This window comes from Neodiprion pinetum, chromosome 3, assembly GCF_021155775.2.
Source record: "Neodiprion pinetum isolate iyNeoPine1 chromosome 3, iyNeoPine1.2, whole genome shotgun sequence".
Taxonomy (NCBI): domain Eukaryota; kingdom Metazoa; phylum Arthropoda; class Insecta; order Hymenoptera; family Diprionidae; genus Neodiprion; species Neodiprion pinetum.
Genome location: NC_060234.1, coordinates 20400187 through 20423805, shown reverse-complemented (window position 1 = coordinate 20423805; position 23619 = coordinate 20400187). Strand labels below are relative to the sequence as shown.

Here is a 23619-nt window from a genome sequence, read left to right as displayed (position 1 = left end):
GTGCTTGCACGAAAAATGAATTGAAATAATTTATTGTAAACGTGACAAGTTTGTAATATTTCAGATGAAATATAATTACAATTGCCGTCAAATATTATAAAAATATTAATTAATTAATTAATAATATAATAAATTGTATAAGATTATTCATAGCTATGATTATGTGCTTGCGCGAAAAATGAATTGAAATAATTTATTGTAAACGTGACAAGTTTGTAATATTTCAGATGAAATATAATTACAATTGCCGTCAAATATTATAAGAATATTAATTAATTAATTAATAATATGATAAACTGTATAAGATTATTCACAGCTACTGAATATGTGCTTGCACGAAAAATGATTTGAAATAATTTATTGTAAACGTGACAAGTTTGTAATATTTCAGATGAAATATAATCACAATTGCTATCAAATATTATAAGAATATTAATTAATTAATTAATAATATAATAAATTGTATAAGATTATTCATAGCTACTGAATATGTGCTTGCACGAAAAATGAATTGAAATAATTTATTGTAAACGTGACAAGTTTGTAATATTTCAGATTAAATATAATTACAATTGCCATCAAATATTATAAAAGTGTTTTACTCACCCAGCACAAATCCTCGTCCTCCTCGTCCTCCTCCTCGTCCACCTCCGACCACCTTCAACCACCTCAGGTTGTACCTTGAATAGTAATAAATATTTTCAGTATAAGAACACATCGAAAATATTGTGTAAGGATTAATATAATTAAGTAATTGATTAATTAATTAATTAATAATATAATAAATTGTATAAGCCTATTCATAGCTACTGAATTTGTGCTTGCGCGAAAAACGAATTGAAATAATTTATTGTAAGCATGACAAGTTTGAAAAATTTTGAATACAACATAATTACAATTGCCATTAAATATTATAAGAATATTCATTAATTAATTAATAATATAATAAATTGTATAAGCTTATTCATAGCTACTGAATATGTGCTTGCGCGAAAAATGAATTGAAATAATTTAATGTAAACATGACTAGTTTGAAATATTTTAGATAAAATATAATTATAATTGCCATCAAATATTATAAAAGTGTTTTACTCACCGAGCACAAATCCTCGTCCCCCTCCTCCTGAATCACCGAGATTACCCGCAACCACCCCTAACCACCCCCAACGACCACCGCCAACCACCTCGAGTGATACCTCGAATACTAATAAATATTTTCAGCAGGAGAACAAATCAAAAATAATGTGTAAGGTTTAATATAATTTTTTTATCGACATATTTTACCAAAAAAGATTGTGAGAAGATTGTAAAGTTATAGAAATTTTATTAGCGTACTGACAGCTACTGAATTTCGGCTTGCGCGAAAAACGAATTGAAATAATTTATTGTAAACATGAACGAGGAACCACGGAGCGCTTATCCTGGAAGTCGAGAAATTTTATTAGCGGACTGACAGCTACCGAATTTGGGGTTGCGCGAAAAACGAATTGAAATAATTAATTGTAAACATGAACCAGGAACCACGGAGCGCTTATCCTGGAAGTCGAGAAATTTTATTAGCGGACTGACAGCTACCGAATTTGGGGTTGCGCGAAAAACGAATTGAAATAATTAATTGTAAACACGAACCAGGAACCACGGAGCGCTTATCCTGGAAGTCGAGAAATTTTATTAGCGGACTGACAGCTACCGAATTTGGGGTTGCGCGAAAAACGAATTGAAATAATTTATTGTAAACATGAACCAGCAACCACGGAGCGCTTATCCTGGAAGTCGAGAAATTTTATTAGCGGACTGACAGCTACCGAATTTGGAGTTGCGCGAAAAACGAATTGAAATAATTTATTGTAAACATGAACCAGGAACCACGGAGCGCTTATCCTGGAAGTCGAGAAATTTTATTAGCGGACTGACAGCTACTGAATATGGGCTTGCGCGAAAAACGAATTGAAATAATTTATTGTAAACATGAACGAGGAGCCACGGAGCGCTTATCCTGGAAGTCGAGTTTCACCGCGTAGCGGACCCGAAGCGCGGGATCCGGGAGGTTGAGAACCCGGTACTCGAAATACGTAGCGGACCCGAAACGCGGGATCCGGGAGGTTGAGAACCCGGTACTCGAAATTTGCGGAGCGCGACTCTCATCCGTCCGCTCTACTGCGCGGTTGTTTCCAGACTGAGGAATTCGGTTAGCCGATTCTAGGTCGATGACGTCAAGAGAAAAAAAAATTTCGTGAACATCCGACATCCAAACGTTGGCTTCGAACTTTAATACTGTTTATGATGTATCATGATGTATGATGTATACTGTATGATGTATGATGTATAATGATTTGAGTTTTAGTTTCTACATTTCACAATCAGACAAGCAATATGCACATTATCCTTTCTGCCGATTCCAGACTCAAGCGGCTAGGCCTTTCGATGGTCAGCCGTTGACTAGATATATTCTTCAGTTAACGAGTCAGCTAATAACGCTGCTGTTCTGCGACAGTCGGATGATAAAAATTTTTGCTCGTACCTTTCAAATGTGTGGTAAAATAGACTCGAGGTTTTCAGAAGCTTTGTTCTTTCTCTCCCTATGAAAAAAAGAAAGCAATCGCCGACACACACTTTTTAGGTTTCTAATCAGGACACTGCGTTAAATACCGTCTCATATACGAAGCATCCATTTCATCTCGATCAAAATCAGCGCATCCGTGATGTATTACAATTACTCCGAAGTTTTTGCCATACGAACACCTTTCGAAAAATAATTCTGCTTCTCTACCCAACGTAGATACTTCACTAGCGACTAGCTAAAACAGCGTTTCGATTCTATGCCTAGGAAAATTTAAGATCGAGAGAGCAAATGAAAAGTTGTGAGAATAATTATGAATATTAATGTTACAGAATACATAAAGGAGCAGGGGGACGAAAAGGACGAAGGTGGTCGGAGGTGATCGGAGATGGTAGGAAGTGGCAGGACCTGATAAGTGGTGGTTTGAGGTGGTACGGGGTTTTGGGAGACGGCAGGAGGTGACAAGGGGTGGTAGGAGTTGTAGGGAAATGATAGGAGGTGGTAGCAGGTGGTAGGGACTGGTAGGAGGTGGCAGGAGGTGTTTGGTGGTGGTTGGAGGGGGTAGGAAGTGTTTGTCGGCGATTGGAAGTTATCGGCGGTGGTCGAGGAGGATGAGGACAACGAGGACGACGAGGGGATGGAGGAGGACGAATGTGGCCGGAAGCAGGAGGAGGTGGTTGCCGGTGATTAGAGGTGCTCGGTGGTTGTTGCAACGGTTGGCGGTGGACGCGGTTACGCGTCTTCTCACGGGGATGATCGGGCTGATCGACATTTCGAAGTCACAGTCGACAAGTAGTCTTACGTAATCACTTTGTATCGACTCAATCTCAAGCTTCGATACTGACACTACTTTGGCTGCTACGAATGTCGGTGCCAGCTCGTTAGGTAGAGTCGATAGAGCGGACCCTTCTACATTTCCAGGCCCACCTGGGCCCACTTGTCCGCCGAAAACTGGTCACAAAAATTTACCCAAGGGTATCCGTCTTTATGTTCTTCACTTAACGGTGTGGCAATTACCCGTACCGCGACTACAGATTGCGTACTAATATACTGGAATGGTTGATGTCGGTAAGTTACCATTCAATTTCTTCTGCTGACAAATCCTACAAGGCTGGTTCTCTTATCTCTCTTGCGCTGTCGAGTTTGTGGATAGCTCTGCCTTTGTCCTACGGAGTTTTGAGCGCTGCCAGTTAGTTTCGGGCTGCACCTTAAAATAGCTCATGTAATGTCCACTTACCTCTGACATCATTTTTTTGACACAACACGACACTGTGTTATTTCATTGGCGTATTCCGTTAGATACGACCAACGAAATCACATACTAAGTGTCGAGTTGTATCAGAAAATTGACGTAAAAGGAAAGCCACGGAGTAGTATGTGAAGTCGGAACGGTACCTAGTGGAAATCTCCAGATGCTAGACACCGGAAACATTCACACACAGCTACAGCTAGACTCACATCAGTAGTTTGGGTCACCAATTACCGATTAAGTATTGAAATACACCGGACAACGGGCATTCTGTCGCTCTAATCGAACGAACCGAAGAAGGAGTAATTGTTGGATAAAAGATTTAATTTGACTTACCTTTTTGAGAATATTCTAGATGTGATGACTTGCAGCGTAGACTGGTGAGAGGTTTTAGCGGAATAACTGACTCTAATATATTTGGATACTTTGATTAACTTTGGTTTATTTTATAAGTTCGATATTTAAAGTCACAAAAACGGAGTTACACAGTGTAAGATCTTAAACTTAATATGACACAATGGAGCTGAAGCTCGCTGGACTTTTGGGCAGAGTAACGTTGTATGAAAGTTTAAATGCAAAAGGCTAAAGGATTTTACCGCGAGACTGTACCGGAACAAGATCACGAATCTGGAGGTAGAAACCAAGAGGACGATCGAGTGATCGGTCGCCGTTTTTATAGGGGTCGATCGTTGCGCAGAGCGATCCCCCTCTTAGATTTTTGGTCACCTATGCGCACCTCCCCCCTTTTTCTAGGAACTAATTAGGGCACGACATCCTCGCGCATGCACGCCTGTTATCTTAGTTCATTAGCTATTACTATATTGTAAGTTTTTACGTATGGTATAACACTGCATTGATGCGGTGGTGTAGGTGCGGGGACTTTGTTCTGTAATTTTCCAACCTGCGTGAGCTTCTTTGTTGAGGCGCAAGCCCCCCTTTGGCCCCCCTCAGCCACTTAACTTCTTCCTGTTTACTTCTTAATGTTTTTACTATCTTGCTCGTTACAAAGTCCATATGTCATATCGGTTACCCGTCGTTTGTTAGTTTTATAGCTGTATCTATATAGAATTACATATGTATTATAATCGATTACTGTCGTTATTAACCTGGAGTACAATAGCGATTGTTTATGAAACATAGTTTGCTATTTGCTTAACATTATTAGAATCGCGCTGCTGCAAATATTCTTAGCTGTTTGCGTTATAACTACCTTAACAGATTTAGAGTATTTAATAATTTGATAATTCATAGCTTTAGAGCAGGTTTACATGTGTGCTTTTTTGTATATAATTCTCTTCTGTAATTGTTAATTCTTATATTGATATAAATCGACTTGGAAGCTTCTAGAACGTCTTCTTTATATTTGTCGGTTGCCTGTCATTGGGCGTTGCCGCGTATGCATCTTTGAGTTTAGTGCGAGTTGATTTACCTTTGATCGTTTCGTCGGTAAGTTTCCTAATGTATTCTCTAGGTGAAGCTCTGTATGGCTCCACATTGGAGATCTGCATTGCCTTCAAAACGTTGCGCGTGTTGCCTACAATACGGCGTTACGAAAGAAGGTATAGTTCATGCTGGATAATTAGTATTCACGGTTTTGATGGTTTTGCAGTCTCTGGTTTTATGGGTTATTGCAGCAGTGCTATCTTTACATTATATTGGTTATGCATTTATCTATGGTTTTACAGTCTTCTATACTCCAGGCTACATAGTGAAGCGTATGTTGCTTATAGTATAGCTCTCAGCTCCGAATGCACAAATGGCATTGTCGAGTGCTATATAATAATTGGATATAATCGTGTTAGTTAATTATGGTGTTAATATGATAGTGACATATAGTAACGTATAATAATATTATAGCTCTCTGTAGTACGAAGATCTCGTAACATGGTTTTTAAGCCTTGGCTAGTGAATTTCATAGTTATTTCTATCTAGGGATATTCCAAGTAGTTAGACAGTTGTTTTAATTTCTTATGGTTACAAGATTCTCGTACTTCGAGTTTGGTTAGTTGATAAAAGTAACATGCAGTAATAATAGTCGATAAAACATACGGACGTTCCGGTCGGATGTTACAAGTAGGTGAGCGGCCGCCATCTGCCGCGACATTGCCCAATTTTATTAGGCATAAGGACCGTTTCCCGCTCCGTGTCTTGGGGAACTGTACAGATTCAAATTATTCAAAAGCTGACTATCTTTAGCAATCCGTAGTTGATGGTGTTCACGTTAACGGCTATCCGCTATTTAATGTTTATTCGCCTGCTTGAGAGATTCTGCGAATTGCCGCTTTTTTAATACGGTACATATAACTACCAAATTATCGATAAAAGAAAAAATCATTTGATACGTATCGCCATACATATAAGTTTCAAAATTCAGATATATTTTTGTCTATTGATATGTAATATCAGACTTTTTCCCAACCGGTCTTAGCCTTTTTATGTTTTTTGTACAGTTTTTCCCGATCTGTTTACTCATGTTCCTCATGTTCTTAAACTGAGCATCAAACACATCATTAAAAATTTACTAACCACGCCATGTATGTTCTGAATTTTATTCAGAGATACTTATACGTATACATTGATATGCACTAAATAAAATTTTTATCGTCAGTTGACGTTTTCTGAAATTAATAGCGTTTAACAAGAAGTATTATTCCAGTACTAGTAGAGACATGTATATAACTATTTACAATCGGCAACTTTTCTTTGCGTAGCAATCTTAAAATATTGAAATGTTTGTAAATCATATTATTGGTTCAGGGTTATGACTAAAAAAATTTATTCTTTTACCAATCAATCAACTTAAGAGCAAGTTTTCATTGTTACAGTTGAAACCTGTCCAAGCATACAGAAAGCTATCCTGCAATATTCGTCTGACAATGCCGAAGTCAAAAAAGTATGTGGAGTCAAGTGATGACAGCAGCGACTCGGAGGTATATAAACTTTAATTTTTCAAATTTCTCTTCAATTTCAAACCTGGACTATTTTCTTAAAATGTTCTGTAAATATTTCAATTTGGGTAGAATCTTGAAGTGATAATGCACAAATTTTTCATCCAATCCGAAAGAAAATAAAGTTTCGAATTTTAAAGCCAACATTATCGATGAAGTTAAATAGCTTGGAGTAGATGAATGCAGTCACTAGGCAATTTCTAACTGAAGTATTTGCACTGGAAAATTGTTTGAATTTATTGACATAAGATGTCCTAAAACTTCATTATGTTACAAATACTCAGGCTTGCTATTTTATTCTTGAGATTTGTATAAGTCCGGAACGAATTTACTAGCTAACAAACATCCACGAAACTTGTCTTTCGCTACCAAAAATGTGAAAAGTTTGAAGATATCAACATTTGTATCGTATTCTTGTTACCTTGTAGCCAAAATCAGAGAAAAAAGTGTCAAAAAAGTCAAAAAGAGAAAATTCAGATGTCGAGGCATCCCAAAGCAAAAAACCAAAGAAAGAGAAAAAGGAAGAAGACAATGCTTGGGACTTGGGAAATAACCGGCAAGTCACGGTTAGAGAATTCAAGGGAAAGCTATTGATTGACATAAGAGAAATGTATTACGATAAGGAAGGAGAATTAAAGCCTGGTAAAAAAGGTAAAATTGGCATATGTTACTTGCTTATTCTGAACGTGTTTCTTTAATGACGTGTGCAGAACCATATTTTTTGTGTTATTACTGTTGTATGTACATTAATTACTCTATCCTGGACTTCTATTTTATAGGAATCAGTTTAAACACAGCCCAGTGGCGAAAATTTGTGGATGCAGTTGCAGACGTTGATGAAGCTGTTAAATCGATGTGTTAAGATAAACAGATACATCTAAATATTAATAACATATGTTTTACTTCTGGAAGAAAAAATTTGTATTACCTCATATTGTAAGCTAACGTCGATTATTTAATAAATATGTGTTAATACTATAGGTATCTAATTATCACGTTAAGGTCAATAACCTATTCGTACAAGTCTTGTCTATTAGTTTTCAAAAAACACACATGATTTAGCTATGTACAAGTTTAGTAAATTTAGCAAGTAGTGGGTTGAAAAAAAATTGAAACCATTTCTACATAGTAATATCTACACAATGGATGTGTGTATGAATACTTACGTTCATTTCTTGGAAACCGAGGAATAATCGGGCTCACAATCAGATGTGCTTGATGTATGTCAAAATATTGTGAGAAAATATGAGCACGAATTATTCAAGGGCCATACTAGTCTTGCAGTTGAGAAATTTGGTATTAATCAGAATTTTTTTTTCCTTATCACTAAACACAATAAATAATGGTCTCAAGAGGTGGAACGCTGAAAAAGAGAGTTAATGTGATTAAAAATCTGATATACCTATATCTGGAGTAATTTGTAAATTAAACCAATCATTCCGAAACTACTTGTTTCCTTAACGTTAGTCAGCGCTAGATATTATTCTGTTATAATAGACGAAGCATTGAAAAATATGGTATAGTATATATATATTTAAATATATTTTTCTAATATAGTCCAGCGGAGTCATTAATCTATATAATCGACAATGAACAATCTCTTTTGGCCCAGTTACAAAAGTGGTAAGTTAACCCTTACGGAAAATACTCAACTTGCGTGTAAATTCGTACCCTCGACTTTTTGTTTGTGGGAATTAAGCATTATCTATGAGCTGGGGGTTCGAATTTGCACCCAACTTAGGGTTTTTTCCGAGAGAGAATAAAGTTCTGGAGAGTGACAACAATAAAAATACTCAACATTATTACTTTCTTTAGGCATGGTAATAAAAGGTTTGTCGGTAATGCCATTTATGTACTTCAGTGTCTTGAATTCTGCGCGGAAACTTTCGAATAAAAATAATAGTATTAATAGTAATAATAGTAGTTAGAAACAAATAACAATATCCAGTATGTTACATGTATAAATATATGTTCAAAATTTAACAACATTATCTTCCTATGTACACTTAGTTAACTGTTTAAACGAAATGCATTATTGTCCGACAGGTCCATGAACAGACGTCAGAAAGAGGTCCAGGTCTAATTTCTTCAATAATGATTGTGGGTCAGCAATACGTCGTTTCTTTTCAATCTAAAATGTATAAAATCAATCTAATATCTTATATGCCTAGATATAATTAGTGATATTTCTGTCAGTATAAGAACACAAAACTGTAAATGTAGTAAGGAAAAATCAAAAAATAGTTATTATAAAATACGAATAATCAATCCTATTTCTCATCCTATTCTAAGATGTACCTGCAACAAATCGGGTGTAGAGGTAATAATATTTGTTAAACCATGAATTTTCACTACGATACCTCATGGTTTTGTTTTCTTACCAAAGTTCTAGACAACAAGGAAGATTAACGTATTTCTAAATTTTAGATTTTTCTTTCTTCATTTTTCCTTCATTTCATTTTATGCTAACTTAAGAAATTGTAATAAATTTTTGCACCCTACCGGTTGATCTTCTACTGAGTCTGAGATATTCAGTTTCTCCGAATCTGGGTTGCCATCTACAACATCAAATTAGTGTAACTTAGTTTTTATCCTCTTACTGATGATTCCTATGAAATACGTGTGATCGGACGCATTTTCGAAATAATTCTGACATTTGAATTGAACTTTTTCGTGAATGTTAATATTATGACAATTTACTTGAAAAGAATTGATTTCAAATATTACGAAAAACTGTTATCAGTTCTATTGAAAAATAAAATGTGCGAGCTGAATTATTTTCCGGGTAATATTGTTCTGCAAAATTTGTTGAAGATCAGTAAAGCATGATGTCCAGTAAAAAATTCGTAAGAAATTCAATGACATTTCCAGGACATAAGAAAAATCTATGGATAGTTTCCAGGACCACTGAACACCATGTAAAGGTAATTTATTTAATGTGTTGTAAGTCTTTACCTTCATGCTCCGTTTCATCATCTTTCTTAGTCAACATGAGGCTCTTGGTTTGCGTTTTTGTAGCATTCTTCTTAACTTTGGATGGTGCAGTTTTTAATTTCACGCTCGAAGATAAAACAACTGATGTCTCTATTATATCGTTTTCAAATTTTTTTCCAAGTGTACTTGTGGGTTTCAGAGCCTCTTCTTTTGTGGATTTGGAATTTTTAATTTTCAGCTTCTTAGCCACTACTCTTTTCTTTGGTCTTGGAGAATGATTGAAAATTTCTTCATAAGCAGTGGATGTCATTACCTTCTGACATTCTGTTCCGTTGTCATCATCAAGATACCGAGATATTATATATTCCATACTACTACTACGAAACTTTGTTCTCTTTTTCTTTATTGATACGGAATCAGTATGGAAAAACTGATATTCACCCAACTCGTTAATATGTAATTGAGAACTGTTGCCTGTGTTCCCAATTGTTTCAGTTTTATTCGCCGGAACTAATTTCAAACATTCCAAAACATTTGTTAATTCTTCTTTTGATTTTTTAGGCACAATCTCACAAATCTTCGGTTCGGATTGAGCGCTATAAACAGGCATAGAAGGTTCACTTTTTTGCGTATCCGATAATTGACGGGTTTTCGAACGAGTAGTTCTCTGATCGCTATTTTCCTCATCACTGAAAAGATCCCTTCTGATCTGGTCGACTTTAGACAACTGAACAGTCTGACTTTTTTTCACTGGAATGGTGATATTTTCTACAGGACATTCCTCATCATTTTTGTCATCGGAATCTTTTTCGAAAATCGTTTCACACTTTTGGGATACAATTGCTATAAGTTCGGTTGAATGTCTTGGATCAATAATTTTGCTAGTAGCTCCAAGGTCTTCATTCAATTCCGTGTAACTCATTGGTTGTGAGGTATCGTAATCTAATGTAGTCAAACCCACTGTCAATGGATCTTCATTTCTCATCGCATCACAAATTTTGGAGTCACACTCAACTTTGGCAGTCTCCTGAAGCACTTGCCGATTTCGTATTCTCCTGATCGATTTTCTACTTTTCAGAGGTGCATTACAGTCTTTTTTTCTTATCGTAGAACTTTTGTGTGTATTCATATTAGATGACTTTTTTGTGCCACTTTGAGCTGCATCACATTTTTCCTGTTTACAGTCTTCAGAAATTAATTTCACCGAAGCTTCTTTGGATTGCATAAGCTGTGCTCCCTCATTACTTTCATTTTCCGAAATCCGTTTGCTTGATGCTCTGCTACTGTTTGTCGCATTGGGGTTTGTTTTTTTTTGAATTTGAATAACTTGCTTTGTTGCTGGATTATCAGACATTGTTTGAGTTGAACTCTTTCTCTGTTCATAAGTGGAAAATGTGGCTATAGTATGTTTTTCTTTGGTATTCATTTTCGCATTTAAATTTACTTGTTTGAACCTTACTCTATTTGGAGCTATCTTTGTCTGAGGATTACTTTTCAGCTTAGCCATAAGACGCAGTCTTTTTTCTTCCAAATGCATACCAAGCTTACAATCTAATGTAACGGATGATGAGGAGACTTGGCTATTCGAAGGTTGTGTTGTATTGCTTACAATTTCAGATAGCAATGGTGGCTTGAGTGCAAGTGAAACATCTGGCAAAAAGTGTTGCACACTTATAATTTTCGGTTTCAGTCTTGTAAAAGGATGAATATGAGTTTTATTAACTACCTGATTCTGTTTTGAACTATCTTCATAGCCAGAATTGTCCAAAGTAGAAAGTTTTGACTTTAAATTGGTTAAATTTTCTACTCCAGATTTAGAGCTACTAGGAGTTTCCGAAATATTAGCCTCGGACAGTAGTGCCTCATCTTTAAGCGGTGTTTCCTTTGTTGAAGCATCTACCTCCTCCTGAGTCTTATTCAGTAACAGTACTTTTAAAGGTGATGTTTCTCCTTTCTCTAATGACGAAGTATTTTGCATTTCAAAGAGATTTTTGTAACTTTCTACTGCAGCAACGCCGTTGTTTACAGTTATGGGAGAAAGTTTACTTATTAAATCGTGAGTATTCAGTACATCGGGTTGATTTTTGGCACTAGAGTCAGTGCTGGTATCGCACGCGTTAGATTTTGTTTTACATTTTGTTACCGACTTGAATGGCGTAGATGTAGTCGCAAAACTGGAGCAACTACATGATGATGACGTTGATGAAGATGAACTAGTGCCAGATGATGACGATTTGCTCGATTCATTTAGACTTGTGGAATCAGTACTCTGATTTTGTGGGGACCGTTCAAAAACATTTTCATCTTCAATCTGTTCTTGAATATTAATAGGTGTCGCATAGATCAATTCAGGTAATAGTACTTCAGTACTTGTAGAATTTGTTGATATCTTCAACTCTTTGTCAGCTTCTTCTTTTGACAAATTTTCCTTTATTACTTCAAACTGTGTTATTTCTGGTTTACGCTTTAAAGTACTTCTTATAAAATCATTATCCACCCCACTATTGAGCATATCATCAGGGTCCGTTTTCATGGACGGTGCAACAGGTACAACTTCGGACCCACTTTTTTTCGTGGTATTTAGGCTACTGAACACGTTATCTACAATATTCGGCTGTTCTGTACTCGGTTCATAATAAGGCGAACATGTTCCAAACTCTCCTTTCTTGATTGCATCAATCGTGATTTCTTCCATTGTTTTTGGCGTTAGCCTTATGTTTGGAGTCGGTGGAAAATCCGGCGTACTAATGATACCTGGAACTTTGCTTGATTCCTGGGTCCTGTTCGTAAATGGAGTTATAGTAATGCTACTTGGACTGAGCATTCTTGGAGTGGGAGGAATACCAGGAGAAATATCGCCTTTTCTTGGAGTTTCTAAATCACACATTTGCAATATGTGAGTTGTTAAACTATGAGTTTCAGGAGAAACTTTCAAACATTCACTTTTCTTTTGGCTAGAGTCATTAGGGCATAAAGTTGTGCTTTCGATTTCACGATTGTACTTGTGTTTTGAAATTTTTGTTTCCAAAGTTTTTAATATAGCATACTTTTTAACACTCAGTTTTTCTTTCGTTTTACTCACATCGAAGCCTTCAGAGGATTCCATCTCATCTTTAAGAGCATGTTCATGCCGTAATTCGGAGGTAACGATCTGTGCATCGGTTTGCACGACTAATTCGACATTTGTATTTAAAGCAGAGCGCTTTTCATGCAGTGATATCTCTTTGTTTGCTACTGAAGGACTAACATCCGCAACTTCATCAGATATAACTTCGTCAAAACTATTCACACCCCGTTTTACAATAAATTTCGATTCATTCCGGTCCATTATTACGCCATGCTTAGACTGCTCAGCATTTTCACTTCCTTCAGATTTTGAAGCATTTTCCTTCCTACCTGCGCTGCAGCTTTTCCCAACTCTACTTTTCACTTTTACAGGTCCCTTTTTCACTAGCAATGTTGAACACGAAGGTTGTTGATAGTCCTGTAAAACTTGCCTAAGATCGGCATCCCAACTTTTTTTCACAGTACATGACGAGGATTTTGCTTGAGAATAGGATGGTGGTTCATCGTGTTCGACGGATGTCGACGAAGAACTGGGATGTGGAGATGTGCCGCCAAGGATCATTCCAACGCCAGTGTACTTATCCCAGCCTCCGAGTAACTTTGGAGCAGGGCTTCTGGTAGCAATTGGTACTTTACATGGCTGCTGATCTTTCACTGGTGTTTTTATTTTCTGTGACATCGTTACCGAACCAGAAAAAGGTGGAGACTTGAAGAGGCTTGTTCTACAAGCTGACCTTATACGTTTAGACGATTTTGGAGAAAATTGTACACTTTTGTCGCTGCCTGTCTTCTGCTCAGAACTTGATGATTTTTTTGGGGTGTTAAAATCCAGTGCTCTTATGTGATTGCTTCGCCTTCGAGGGGTTGACATGCTTAATCTGTTATTTCTGGACCTATTTCTTAACAATGACTTTGGAGTGTTCCGAGCAAATAAAATATTTTCCGTATGAGGCAATACTTTAGATTCGTCAACCTTGATATCCACATCTAATTGTTCAATCGAAACATCATTGGTCAGTTTTGCTGATGATACGTTGGATGTTGATGTGATATTTTTGTTATCGTGGAATTTTAGATAGGGAGAGAAACCGGTACCAGTTAAGGCCATTGTATCATCAAGATTTATCATTGGCATATTCCCAGCATTTTCAATCAGTGTTCCAAAGCTATTGTCATTTGCATAAAGTGTTATAGACTCAACTTCTGCAGAACTAGTCTGTTCTGTGTTCGTAACCGACAAAGTTTTAGACTCTACGGCGGTATTTGTCGGTACAATAGCAGGCTTAAGATTTTTCTTTTTTTTCATCATTTTGCGATTACACTTTGTATTAGCTCTTGATACCTGTGATGACGATGGAGGATTCGTTATCATTTTCTCTACTTTGGTAGCGACTTCAGGTTGAATCTTCGATTGAACTTGTATTGGAACATGTACAGCTCTAAGATACAACGGCAACATTGGCTCCAAATTGTCAGGTCCTAGAAAAAATATGCCAATTGTTTAATTGAATTTTAATACTTAATTCAATAATATTCGGACATGAATACAATTTAATGGTTTAAGAATATTTAAGGATCATAATTTCCTTGTTTACCTTTTGGGGCAATGGGAACGAATCGAGGTTCAGGGTAAGACACAGTTGACTGGGATGAGGCTGAAATGTTAAAGATTTCATTTACTCAAACTCAGTTTCTCAGTCTTCAATATTAATTGTACACATTCCTTAACTCTTATTTTACAGTTATGTTAACCACTCCTCAGTTTGTGTACAACAGATTTCAAGATTACACGATTCTGAAAGACCTCATGGATTATGTGATTGTAGATTTCAAAACATTTATAGGATTTCAAAAAATTTCGAAGTATTTCATAGGATTTTAGTGATTTCGTATGTCTTCACATAATATTTTACAAGATTTCACAGGACTTTAATAGATTATGGTATATTTCAGGAGATTTTCGAGACCATTTCATAAAATTTCATGTGCGATGTAGACCAAATGTGAAAGGTGGTCAACCCCTTGAGTAAGGTATGTCTCAGCATTAAAAATTACTCGTATTGAATAATTCAATTCTATTTTGTAATACAAAACCACCTGTATCACAGAGGTCAAAAGCTTGCGATTATCTAATGAGCACAAGTAAAATGACTCCGCAAAAATATTTTTTTTACAGATTAGTATTTATTATACAAATGAATGAGAGAGAAAATGAACTAAATCATGAATGCTGCGTCTATCCAATAAATGTAAGTAACTCGTTTAAAGATCTTTTCTTTAATATTTCAAACTTACACAGATTTTCTGCTTTAATACTATTGCACACTTCTGCTGCAGAACAAAGAATTAATGTAGGCATCGCCATCATTTCTTGTTCACTGATGAGATTAATCTGATTGCCATTTAGCTCAGAATTAGAATTTGGACAAATGAGGTTTTTAACGGCTGGTTCCTCACTACTTTTGTGGCTTGTAAGATCATTTTCCATTACTTCAGTACTGTCTGCGATCTGACTTGTAGGAGGAATTGATACAGGTTGCGACAAGTCAGTGGACTGGATAGCCACAGCAGGCTTTGCTGCTATAGCATTCCCGACTGCAGGACCTTTGTCTGACATTTGTTTATTTCCAACAATGTTTGCATTAATAATACTCCGAATAGCTTCAGCGTTATGATCTTCAAGAGCATTGTCAACTCTTTCAACGTCTTTTGTTCTGTCTCTTTCGTCCTCCGGCTTACTATTCTGTTGTCGAGATGAACTACGTAATCTGTGCTTCAAAGGTAACTCCGTTATGCCATTTGAACTCGTACTTTTAGTGGATACTACTGAAGTTACTTCTTCCAGTTCCATGTCAACTACAGCGGTATTAGATGGTTCTGTCTGAATTCTGCAAACAAAATTAAAAAAAATTAGATAAATCTATCCCCAATCCAATAATGAAAGTGAATTTCATATATATAATATATAGCACCACAGTGTAAATTCAATTACCTAGAATTTGTTTCATGTTCCAAACTAACTCTGAAGTCATGCTCTTCATCTGGACTGGTATCGGTATCCACATTTGGTCCTATGATCTCGTCCAAAAAATTTTCAAATACTGGATCCGTTTCTGTCGCTACAACTATGGATTTAATTGCATTATTCAGCTCAGCCATGATCGAGGTGTTCATCTCGCCACTCATAGACTCACAAATGCTTTCATCCTTAGAAGGCATTTCTATGGGAAGTATTGCTTTGTTTATATTTTCAGCTATTCTTTCTTGCAATTCCGTCCGATTAAGTAGTTCTTTGGTCAGTAACTATAAGTTCACAAGATTTGTTAATTAAAAGAATAAATAATATATACTTGTAAGTATGATACATCGTTTGAATCTTTCTGTAAAAATGATTCATGCCACTGATAGTCTAAAATGACATGCTACCAAGTTGCTGCGTAGTTTTCAAGGGATTGTACATTCTGAAAGAATCATTTATTCACTAAAAACTTTAAAGGTTAAGCACTACTACCACAAAATATCCGTTTTGTCTAACATAAAGGAGATTCTGTTCAAAATGAAACATAATTTTTTTTATATATGGTGACAATTTTCTCACGCACAATGCAACTTTCAAAAAGACTAGTCCGTGTGAGAACGTCAGCAGACAAAATTTATGTGAAATGTGCACTGCATTTAGGTACATCAAAAAAAAAAATATCTGAAATTTTGTAGTAATGCATCACGCATGGTAGTGTTTAGCAGTTGGGTGTGCTGGGTAACGAGGGTCGATTCTATGTCCATTGCTTCTAAATTTTTTTCGTTTGTCCAACAATTTTTTCTGAACAGTCATTCATTTTCAGCTGATCCTCTATTGCGTCGAGTTCTGCCTTCGGATTTCGTCCGATGATGCAAAGCCAGTAGTCATGTTGAATGAGAATATTCTTCCCAACTCCCAAATAATACCATGCAAAAGAAAATGTCAAACTGATCTTGCACAAACACACAGCGTTTGGAATAAGTAAAGTTACTCAAGTTTTTTATCGTTATTTCACAAGTCAGGCTGCCGAAAAACATTTCCAAAATTTAAAAACAATTAGCTGCGTTCGCACTTAAGACTATAGAGTCCCATAATTAGTCTTACAGTTTACAGAACAAACTTATTATACTCTAAAATATGGTTGAGGAAGCAAGAATCAAGTGTGACGTTTTATCCATAAGGTACTGGCATAACCACAAGATTTTCAAAGTAAACTTTTTCGTATCCTAAGTACTAAGCATCATATGCTTTCGAATTTACTGATCTGTACAGATCGCACAAGATTTCAAATGTAAATTGTGTTCTCTATGAGAATATCAATCATACAACAGCACAATAGACATTTGTACGAATAGATTCAAATGTGACATGCCACATAACTGAGTTAATAATCACCTTAATGAGGTAATTCATACAAGTAGGCAGTTGAAAAAGAGGACGAATTTTAGGAACGTCAAAACTCTCTAAATTCGTCCGTTTTTTCGGCCGTCCAGTTGTATACACTCCCGTAATCAATGTGTCGTATATGATTTGTATAATGAGATCATTGCATGCTACATATTTGTGCAAAATCAGAACTATTATAAACTTACGCTTAAATTTTCAATTGGCTCATCGTCCAGCTCATTTGACTCTGATTCCGAGAGGGCGTAGGGAGTAGTTTGTACTTCAATGCTGGAGTACGTGGTCAATTCATCGGTACTAGTAGCCATCGTTTTTCCTCCGAGCATTAAGTTCTTGTTTTCCTCATTATCTGTCCGCCTCAAATCCGTTATATCTGTTACATCTTCCAAACCTGAACTGCATTTCTCCAGTCTTCCACCTGTAGTTTGTACTAAATTACACTAATGATCTGTTCAAAGTACAATATCCGTAAATATTATTGTTTGACGTGTAAACACCCTACTCGAAGTTTCCTGCTCCATTCCCTGGTTGGACAATCTCGTATCGTGACACATCTGTGTCGTAAGAGATGAAAAATCACCCAAAGGAGGGCGATCAGTGTACTCATTTTTTGTTGAAGTGCAGTAAACGCCATCACTGTCATGGCTAGTAGACGGCTCAGGCTGATGGGGTACGCTGCTCAAATATGTATGACCAGGTAAGCTTTCCAGTGGAGTAGCTTCTACTGTTTCGCAACGTACTGAAATAATTTATTGTATGATTTACTTGAAGTGATCTCAATATCGAATTAAGTCGCATTGTATTTCATCAACAACTTCTGGTTAATCAATTACAAATATGCCACTCACACTGACTGCTTACTGGCTCGGTCTGGTTTTCACTTAGTTGATGTAGCGGTTTTGGGCAACGCCTAGAACGGTCTCTATCACTGGCACTGTGATACCTTTTACGTATACTACTAGTTATTAATGGAGATCCGCCATAAGTTTGAGAACTCGCCTGTAAATAATTTGTGTTTAAATCGATGTGCCCCATTTTTCAAGGATAAGTAATGGAGATAAAATTTAATTATAGTACACGAGGATTCGATAGATTCTCAGTAAAACATCGTAAGCTAATTTTTTATTAAATTGTATTAACAAGGATGAAGTTTGTAACTTCAACACAACGAAACAGTTTTCGGAAAACTTTAGAATTTCCAAAAATGTACCAAGTTATAAATTGCTTTTGTGATATAATTGTGAGGTGAGTAATATTATGTTACACAAATATTTAGAACATCTTTTGCGCTATGCAATCGTGAATATAATCTATTTTTGCCATTACAAGTTAGCTTTTAGATGTGCATCTACAGTATTTTAATTTTAGTCCATTAAATATTGATAAACATTACCAAGAACAAAATACTTTTAAATAATACACAAAATACGTAGATGTATCTCTGTTCGTGCAGAAAAATATAGTGGCTTGAATATTTATGGTAAAAAGATATTTAAAAAATTTTTTTATTATATTTTGAAGTAGAAGCTCGCATATTGTAGTTCTTGACAAAATGAGGTTTCTAAAATGTTTAATAAATATTATAGCGTGGTGTTGGCAAGCATGACGAAAAGTGATGATTTTGACTTTTAAGAAAAAATAATAGTGAGATACAAATTTCTAATCCGTTCATATGCATATGAAATCAAAATTCTTCAAAGTAGCAAGAACTTGAAAGAAATGAGCTAATACTTGTGATGGAACATTGATGTTTACTACAAAACGTTGTCCTCGAGATCCTCCAATCAGAAATCGCAACTGGTCCAGCAAATCGCCACATCGTTTGACCTGCTCACAATCCGCAACTTTATTCAATCTCTCCTGCACTGTAATCAAAATATGCAACCTCAGGAATGGCTGCCATACAGCACTTGACCTAAAGTTTGTATATGAGTCAGAGGGTATGACATTGCTGAAATTTCTCAAACTGTTATAGAAAATCCAAACTATTTGCATGGGCATATTTACGACTTAATTAGCGTCAATGGTAACTCATAGGTAAATCATTTCTAAGCATAGCTGTAAAGATGTCCATCGCAAGATGCATCGAAATTGGTACAGCTGTTCAATCCCCAAAAATTCATCTTATTACTAGCATAAAATTTAGAGAAAAAAAAAAAAAAAAAACGCAGTAAACTACTATTTTTAAAAAATATCATATCGACCTATGTTCATTTATCACCGTAACTCAGTATTGTCGTAAATTTGAATTTGCAATCCAGCCTGATTACTGAGATTTCAGGGACAAAGATAGGTGCATTTCAAGATATGAATGGAAGTAAAAGTTAGGGGGTAATCCGCTACTTTAGAGTTATTATTGAGAAAGGTGATGCTTCAGGGGAAATAAGAAAATCAATAAAGTTTCGGATTAAATCGAAGACTATGCAATAACACTAAACAACTTGCTACTGCCAGTACTGCAATAGAAAACAAACTAGTTTGAATCGAAAGAATTAGAACAAACACAGAAGTTTATTTTTCTACATTCGTCCATATTTCTGCTCTTTTGGAAACCAAAAATTACTCTCATATAACAATATTACTTAGTCAAAAAGGATTTTTGCTGTCTACAAATTGAAACATAATGATAAATGGTAGTGATCTTTACCATTGCATATTGTGGATTAAAGAAAGTATAAAAAATACATTGTCTCGTACTTGGATGCCTTATCATTATGTGACTAATGGTGCAGAATGTAATGATTTTTATTTTTAATACCTGCAGTAATAAATATTCATTACACAAATAGATTTTTTTAAACGAATTTTACTTGTCTTGTCGTTAAAAAATTTGTAACATTAATGTGGATTGCTAATATAACGAGTTTAGGAGATTAAAATGTCACCTAATAAATGAGCAGCAGAAAATTTATCAAATATATCAGTAAGTGTATATCCGTTGACACGGGTGTTGAACCGTCTGCCGTTTAATACAGCAGTGCGACATTCATGCAGGTGTGGAGAGGCTTCCAAAAACGATCTGGCAGCCTCATTGCATTTTTGGTCTTCAAGGTATCCTGAAATTCAAGAAAAAAAAAAAAAATTCATGTTGAAGAAAAACCACAAGTGTCAAATAGCAGTTTTGAGGGTGTATGGGTCGCAATGCCTGAATCAAGCGTGATGAAGAGAGAAAAAATTTCCAGTGGTGTTATTTGTGTAAATGACAGTAAACGCAAACAAAATAACATACCTACTACGAAAAAAAAACATTCATCTAATTGTAAGCAAATTTGAATAACACAAGCTCAGATATCAGCAATTTGAGCAAACGTTTTTTAATTAGAACGTTCAAAGTGATCAAGCTGTGATGTTTTTGGGCTTGTTTTGTTCTCCATAGAGATCTTCGTAGACTCCTGAATATTTTTTTCAAATAGTTATTTTCAGAGTCGTTGAAAATTTGTTTTTGTAAGTACGGCACAAAAGGTGTTCATCAACAATTACACTTGCATATGGTAGCTGTAATGAAACGTAGAATGTCTTGAATGTTTTTAATACAACTTGTGAGGATCAGGTCAGTCTACGAAATGAGATCAGAAACATTAGAATTGGTTTGAAATCATCAGAGTTTAATAATTCTAAACCTTCTCATTATATGTCACATTATACCTTCTCTATTGATGAATATTTCGTTTTATAAGTGGGCAAAGTCCCGTATGATATAAATAAATAAATAAATCATACAACTTTTAGGCAAATTGTTCATACCTTAGCCTGTGTTATTCATATTTGTTTACTTCCATTTCTGTTACACAGTACACAGAAATAACACTGTTGGAGCTTTACTAAATAGTTGTTCCCTTTTCCTAATGTTTCATTCAGATATCGTGACCTTTTCATCTTCAATTGCATACGTACGTACTGTATAGTAACTTATGTTCAACGCTTGATAACTGATCTACAAAAAATTATTTAAATTTGGAAAGTGCATCCGATAAGAAAAGTTGGATTGAAGTTTAATTACTGCCTGTAGAAACACAAATACAGGCATTCTTTTCAGGCATCCATAATCTTTGATACTTTAAAAGGTTATTTAATTTGGTACTTTACTTATGTACAATGCGTATTAAGTCGAGTGTCTTATGAGGTGAAATTGAAGAAAACATAGATTTAAACTCTGACATGACATAAATAAGTTTTATTTTATCACTAGCTAAAACACAGTATCTATTTTGGTTTTTCAGAGATAATAGATATCAAAGTTTGTTACTACAACTATACATTTTCTTCACTCTAGATGTGAATCCATCATCATTCCTAAGTAATTCAAGAACATAGCAACTTGAATAGTCACTTATTGCGAGTATTGTTGTCAAGACTTGGGTTTAGTAATTAAATTTAGTGCCAGACTGTTGTGGAATACTGTTCTTGTGATATCTGTAGGTTGTATAATGTAGTAAGCTCAATGTTAATAATATTGAGTTTGTTTCAAATCATCTGAGATACGTCTTCATGTATATTTTTTTTCGGGACTTTTGAGAATTCCTGTATTCATCCTCCAATAGCAGATGAGTATGGGGTTGAAGTTAATATTTTAAACGAAAGAAATGTTGGTAAAACTTACTTTCAAGAAATCAAGTTTCCAAAATATAAGTATATTTTGCTTTGTAATAGTTTATTAAACTTCAGACATTTTTAAAGTTGCCAAATGAATTTTTACTTTACATTTGCATCATTGAAGTAACGTTATTAACTTTGACCTCATTTATTTCTAGGGCTACTTGAGACTAGCAAATCTTTCAGGTACATAGACTATAAATAATCTTTCAAACTTTCTGTTTTTGAAAACTAGCAAATAATAGACTAATAGAATTGATAACCAATTCAAAGAAATTAAAGCAGTCTATGATGTTGTTCATTTTACACTATGCATTGGATTGTCGATTATATTTGCTACAATTACTACCCAACTGGTGTATTATTTTAATTCCATGCTTCCTCAATCAAATTCAACAATGCTGATCATATGGAGAATTTATTATGTATGGAGAGTCTAACAAAAGCAGGCAAGATCGGTAAGTGTGCTGTACTGGCTCGATTTTCGCCGCGCTATATTTTCAAGCCTCAAAGTTCAATGCAGCTAAGGTTTGGATCAATAAAAATAGAAGAAAAAATTATAGTAATTTGATTCAAGTCACCTTACCAAGATTCATATACCCATTAAGAATTCAAAATTAACAAAGACTTGGCTTTTCGATCATGCTTGATCGATTGGAACGTCAGGTGTACAGGTAAAGTATGCGGAATAAGAGTTTTGGATACTACAAGCTGCTTAGTAAAGAATCACAAAACACAGATAGAGAATAAGTTACGATTATGCACTTAAAGGTACGTGAAGTGGGTGGTGTAGTTGAATGTAAACAGCTACAAGCAACATATACATTGTAAACACGCCACTTTATTCTTTCGTAACTCTATTGACAACGGAAAGTTAAACGATCGTGATTAAAGATGAAAGTCAGAGAATAAAAAGAAATTAGATTCTACGTGCACAAAGTATTGTTCACAACAAAGGCTGTTGATATTCCCGCCAGAAGTAAAGGTTAGCGACGACTAAGAAGCCAAATAAAATCTCACCGAAAACCAGTCTTGCAATTTCCGATGGCAGTAGAGCCTCCATTTGTTTAACTCTGGAAGACACGCCGAAAACGATGAAGATACTTCACAAATAAACTGTTAATACTAATAGTCCGCGGTCAAAATTGAGACGCTACTGAACTGAATCCAAGCAAAACATTTTTTACGTTTGTATGCACTTGTACCAGAGGAGTAGGCCTGTACTCGCGACAGTGGCGACGACATCGGTAAAAAGATCAACTGCACAGCTCTTTTCTCTAAAAGTTTCCCTCGCTCTCTCCAGTTGAGTTGAGCTTAAGTATACCGGGTGTAAAAAATCATTGAAATACCCTGGATAAAATAGCGGATCATATAAATGGGCCCATTCACGAATCTTCGGTAATCTTTTTGGAATAAAAGTTTCGAAGTGGTTTTATTGGATGTGTACACACTACGATACGAAAATCCTCCAATTTATTGCTCTCCAGGCATTGACGTTTTCGAGAAATTCGGCAATCAATTTTATCACCGGATAGAATCTTTTCTTTCGATTTTTTAGCACTCCCCGTCGTCGTAAAACGATTATTATCTAATGTATATTTTTATAAGAAAGTCACATCTTTTTGAATACGCAATCCATACTCAGGTAAATCCTCCGCTGAGAGAAAAAGTCTTTGAATCAAAAAAAAAAATTGGTTCGATAAACTAAATGCGGCGTTCACGGACAGCGAATATTTGGTTATTACAACAATTTATAAGTTGCACGAACTAAATGAAAAATACTTCTCTTGGCTAGATTATTATTCAACACAAGTACGTTTACATTTTTTTGTTTTTTTAGTTTCTA

The 23619-nt window shown here is 35.4% G+C and overlaps 2 protein-coding genes across 6 annotated transcripts; one reads left to right on the top strand and one right to left on the bottom strand.

Moving 5' to 3' along the window:
- The first annotated feature begins 5960 nt into the window (after positions 1-5960).
- Positions 5961-7746, top strand: Ssb-c31a (single stranded-binding protein c31A). Of its 2 annotated transcripts, none has more exons than XM_046616204.2 (4): positions 5961-6103; positions 6635-6739; positions 7186-7408; positions 7537-7746. In XM_046616204.2, exons 2-4 carry the CDS (start codon positions 6686-6688, stop codon positions 7617-7619), a joined length of 360 nt encoding a protein of 119 aa, XP_046472160.1. In that variant the 5' UTR covers positions 5961-6103; positions 6635-6685; the 3' UTR covers positions 7620-7746. The 2 variants fall into 2 exon arrangements, with proteins under 2 accessions (XP_046472160.1, XP_046472161.1); XM_046616205.2 differs by lacking the exon at positions 5961-6103 and adding an exon at positions 6320-6343.
- Positions 7747-8270: 524 nt separating this feature from the next.
- LOC124214137 (serine-rich adhesin for platelets) lies at positions 8271-22989 on the bottom strand. Of its 4 annotated transcripts, none has more exons than XM_046616199.2 (12): positions 22794-22989; positions 20066-20236; positions 18912-19045; positions 18029-18179; positions 17683-17919; positions 17369-17610; positions 15750-16060; positions 15053-15645; positions 14353-14412; positions 9713-14236; positions 9260-9315; positions 8271-8888 (listed from the first exon to the last, which is right to left on the bottom strand). In XM_046616199.2, the coding sequence occupies exons 1-12, from the start codon at positions 22834-22836 to the stop codon at positions 8790-8792; spliced, it is 6621 nt and encodes a 2206-aa protein (XP_046472155.1). In that variant the 5' UTR covers positions 22837-22989; the 3' UTR covers positions 8271-8789. The 4 variants fall into 4 exon arrangements, with proteins under 4 accessions (XP_046472155.1, XP_046472156.1, XP_046472157.1 ...); XM_046616200.2 differs by having other exon boundaries at positions 17369-17598; XM_046616201.2 differs by having other exon boundaries at positions 18936-19045.
- Between the last annotated feature and the right edge of the window lie 630 nt (positions 22990-23619).

Excerpts from the sequence above, each read along its gene's own strand:
- Ssb-c31a (XM_046616204.2), top strand. The coding sequence starts at position 6,686 with ATGCCGAAGTCAAAAAAGTATGTGGAGTCAAGTGATGACAGCAGCGAC. Across the intron at positions 6,740-7,185 it reads ATGACAGCAGCGACTCGGAG|CCAAAATCAGAGAAAAAAGT; the intron begins GTATATAAACTT and ends GTTACCTTGTAG. Across the intron at positions 7,409-7,536 it reads ATTAAAGCCTGGTAAAAAAG|GAATCAGTTTAAACACAGCC; the intron begins GTAAAATTGGCA and ends TCTATTTTATAG.
- LOC124214137 (XM_046616199.2), bottom strand. The coding sequence starts at position 22,836 with ATGGAGGCTCTACTGCCATCGGAAATTGCAAGACTGGTTTTCG. Across the intron at positions 19,046-20,065 it reads TTCTGCTGCTCATTTATTAG|TGCAGGAGAGATTGAATAAA; the intron begins GTGACATTTTAA and ends TTTTGATTACAG. Across the intron at positions 15,646-15,749 it reads GAACATGAAACAAATTCTAG|AATTCAGACAGAACCATCTA; the intron begins GTAATTGAATTT and ends TTTTGTTTGCAG.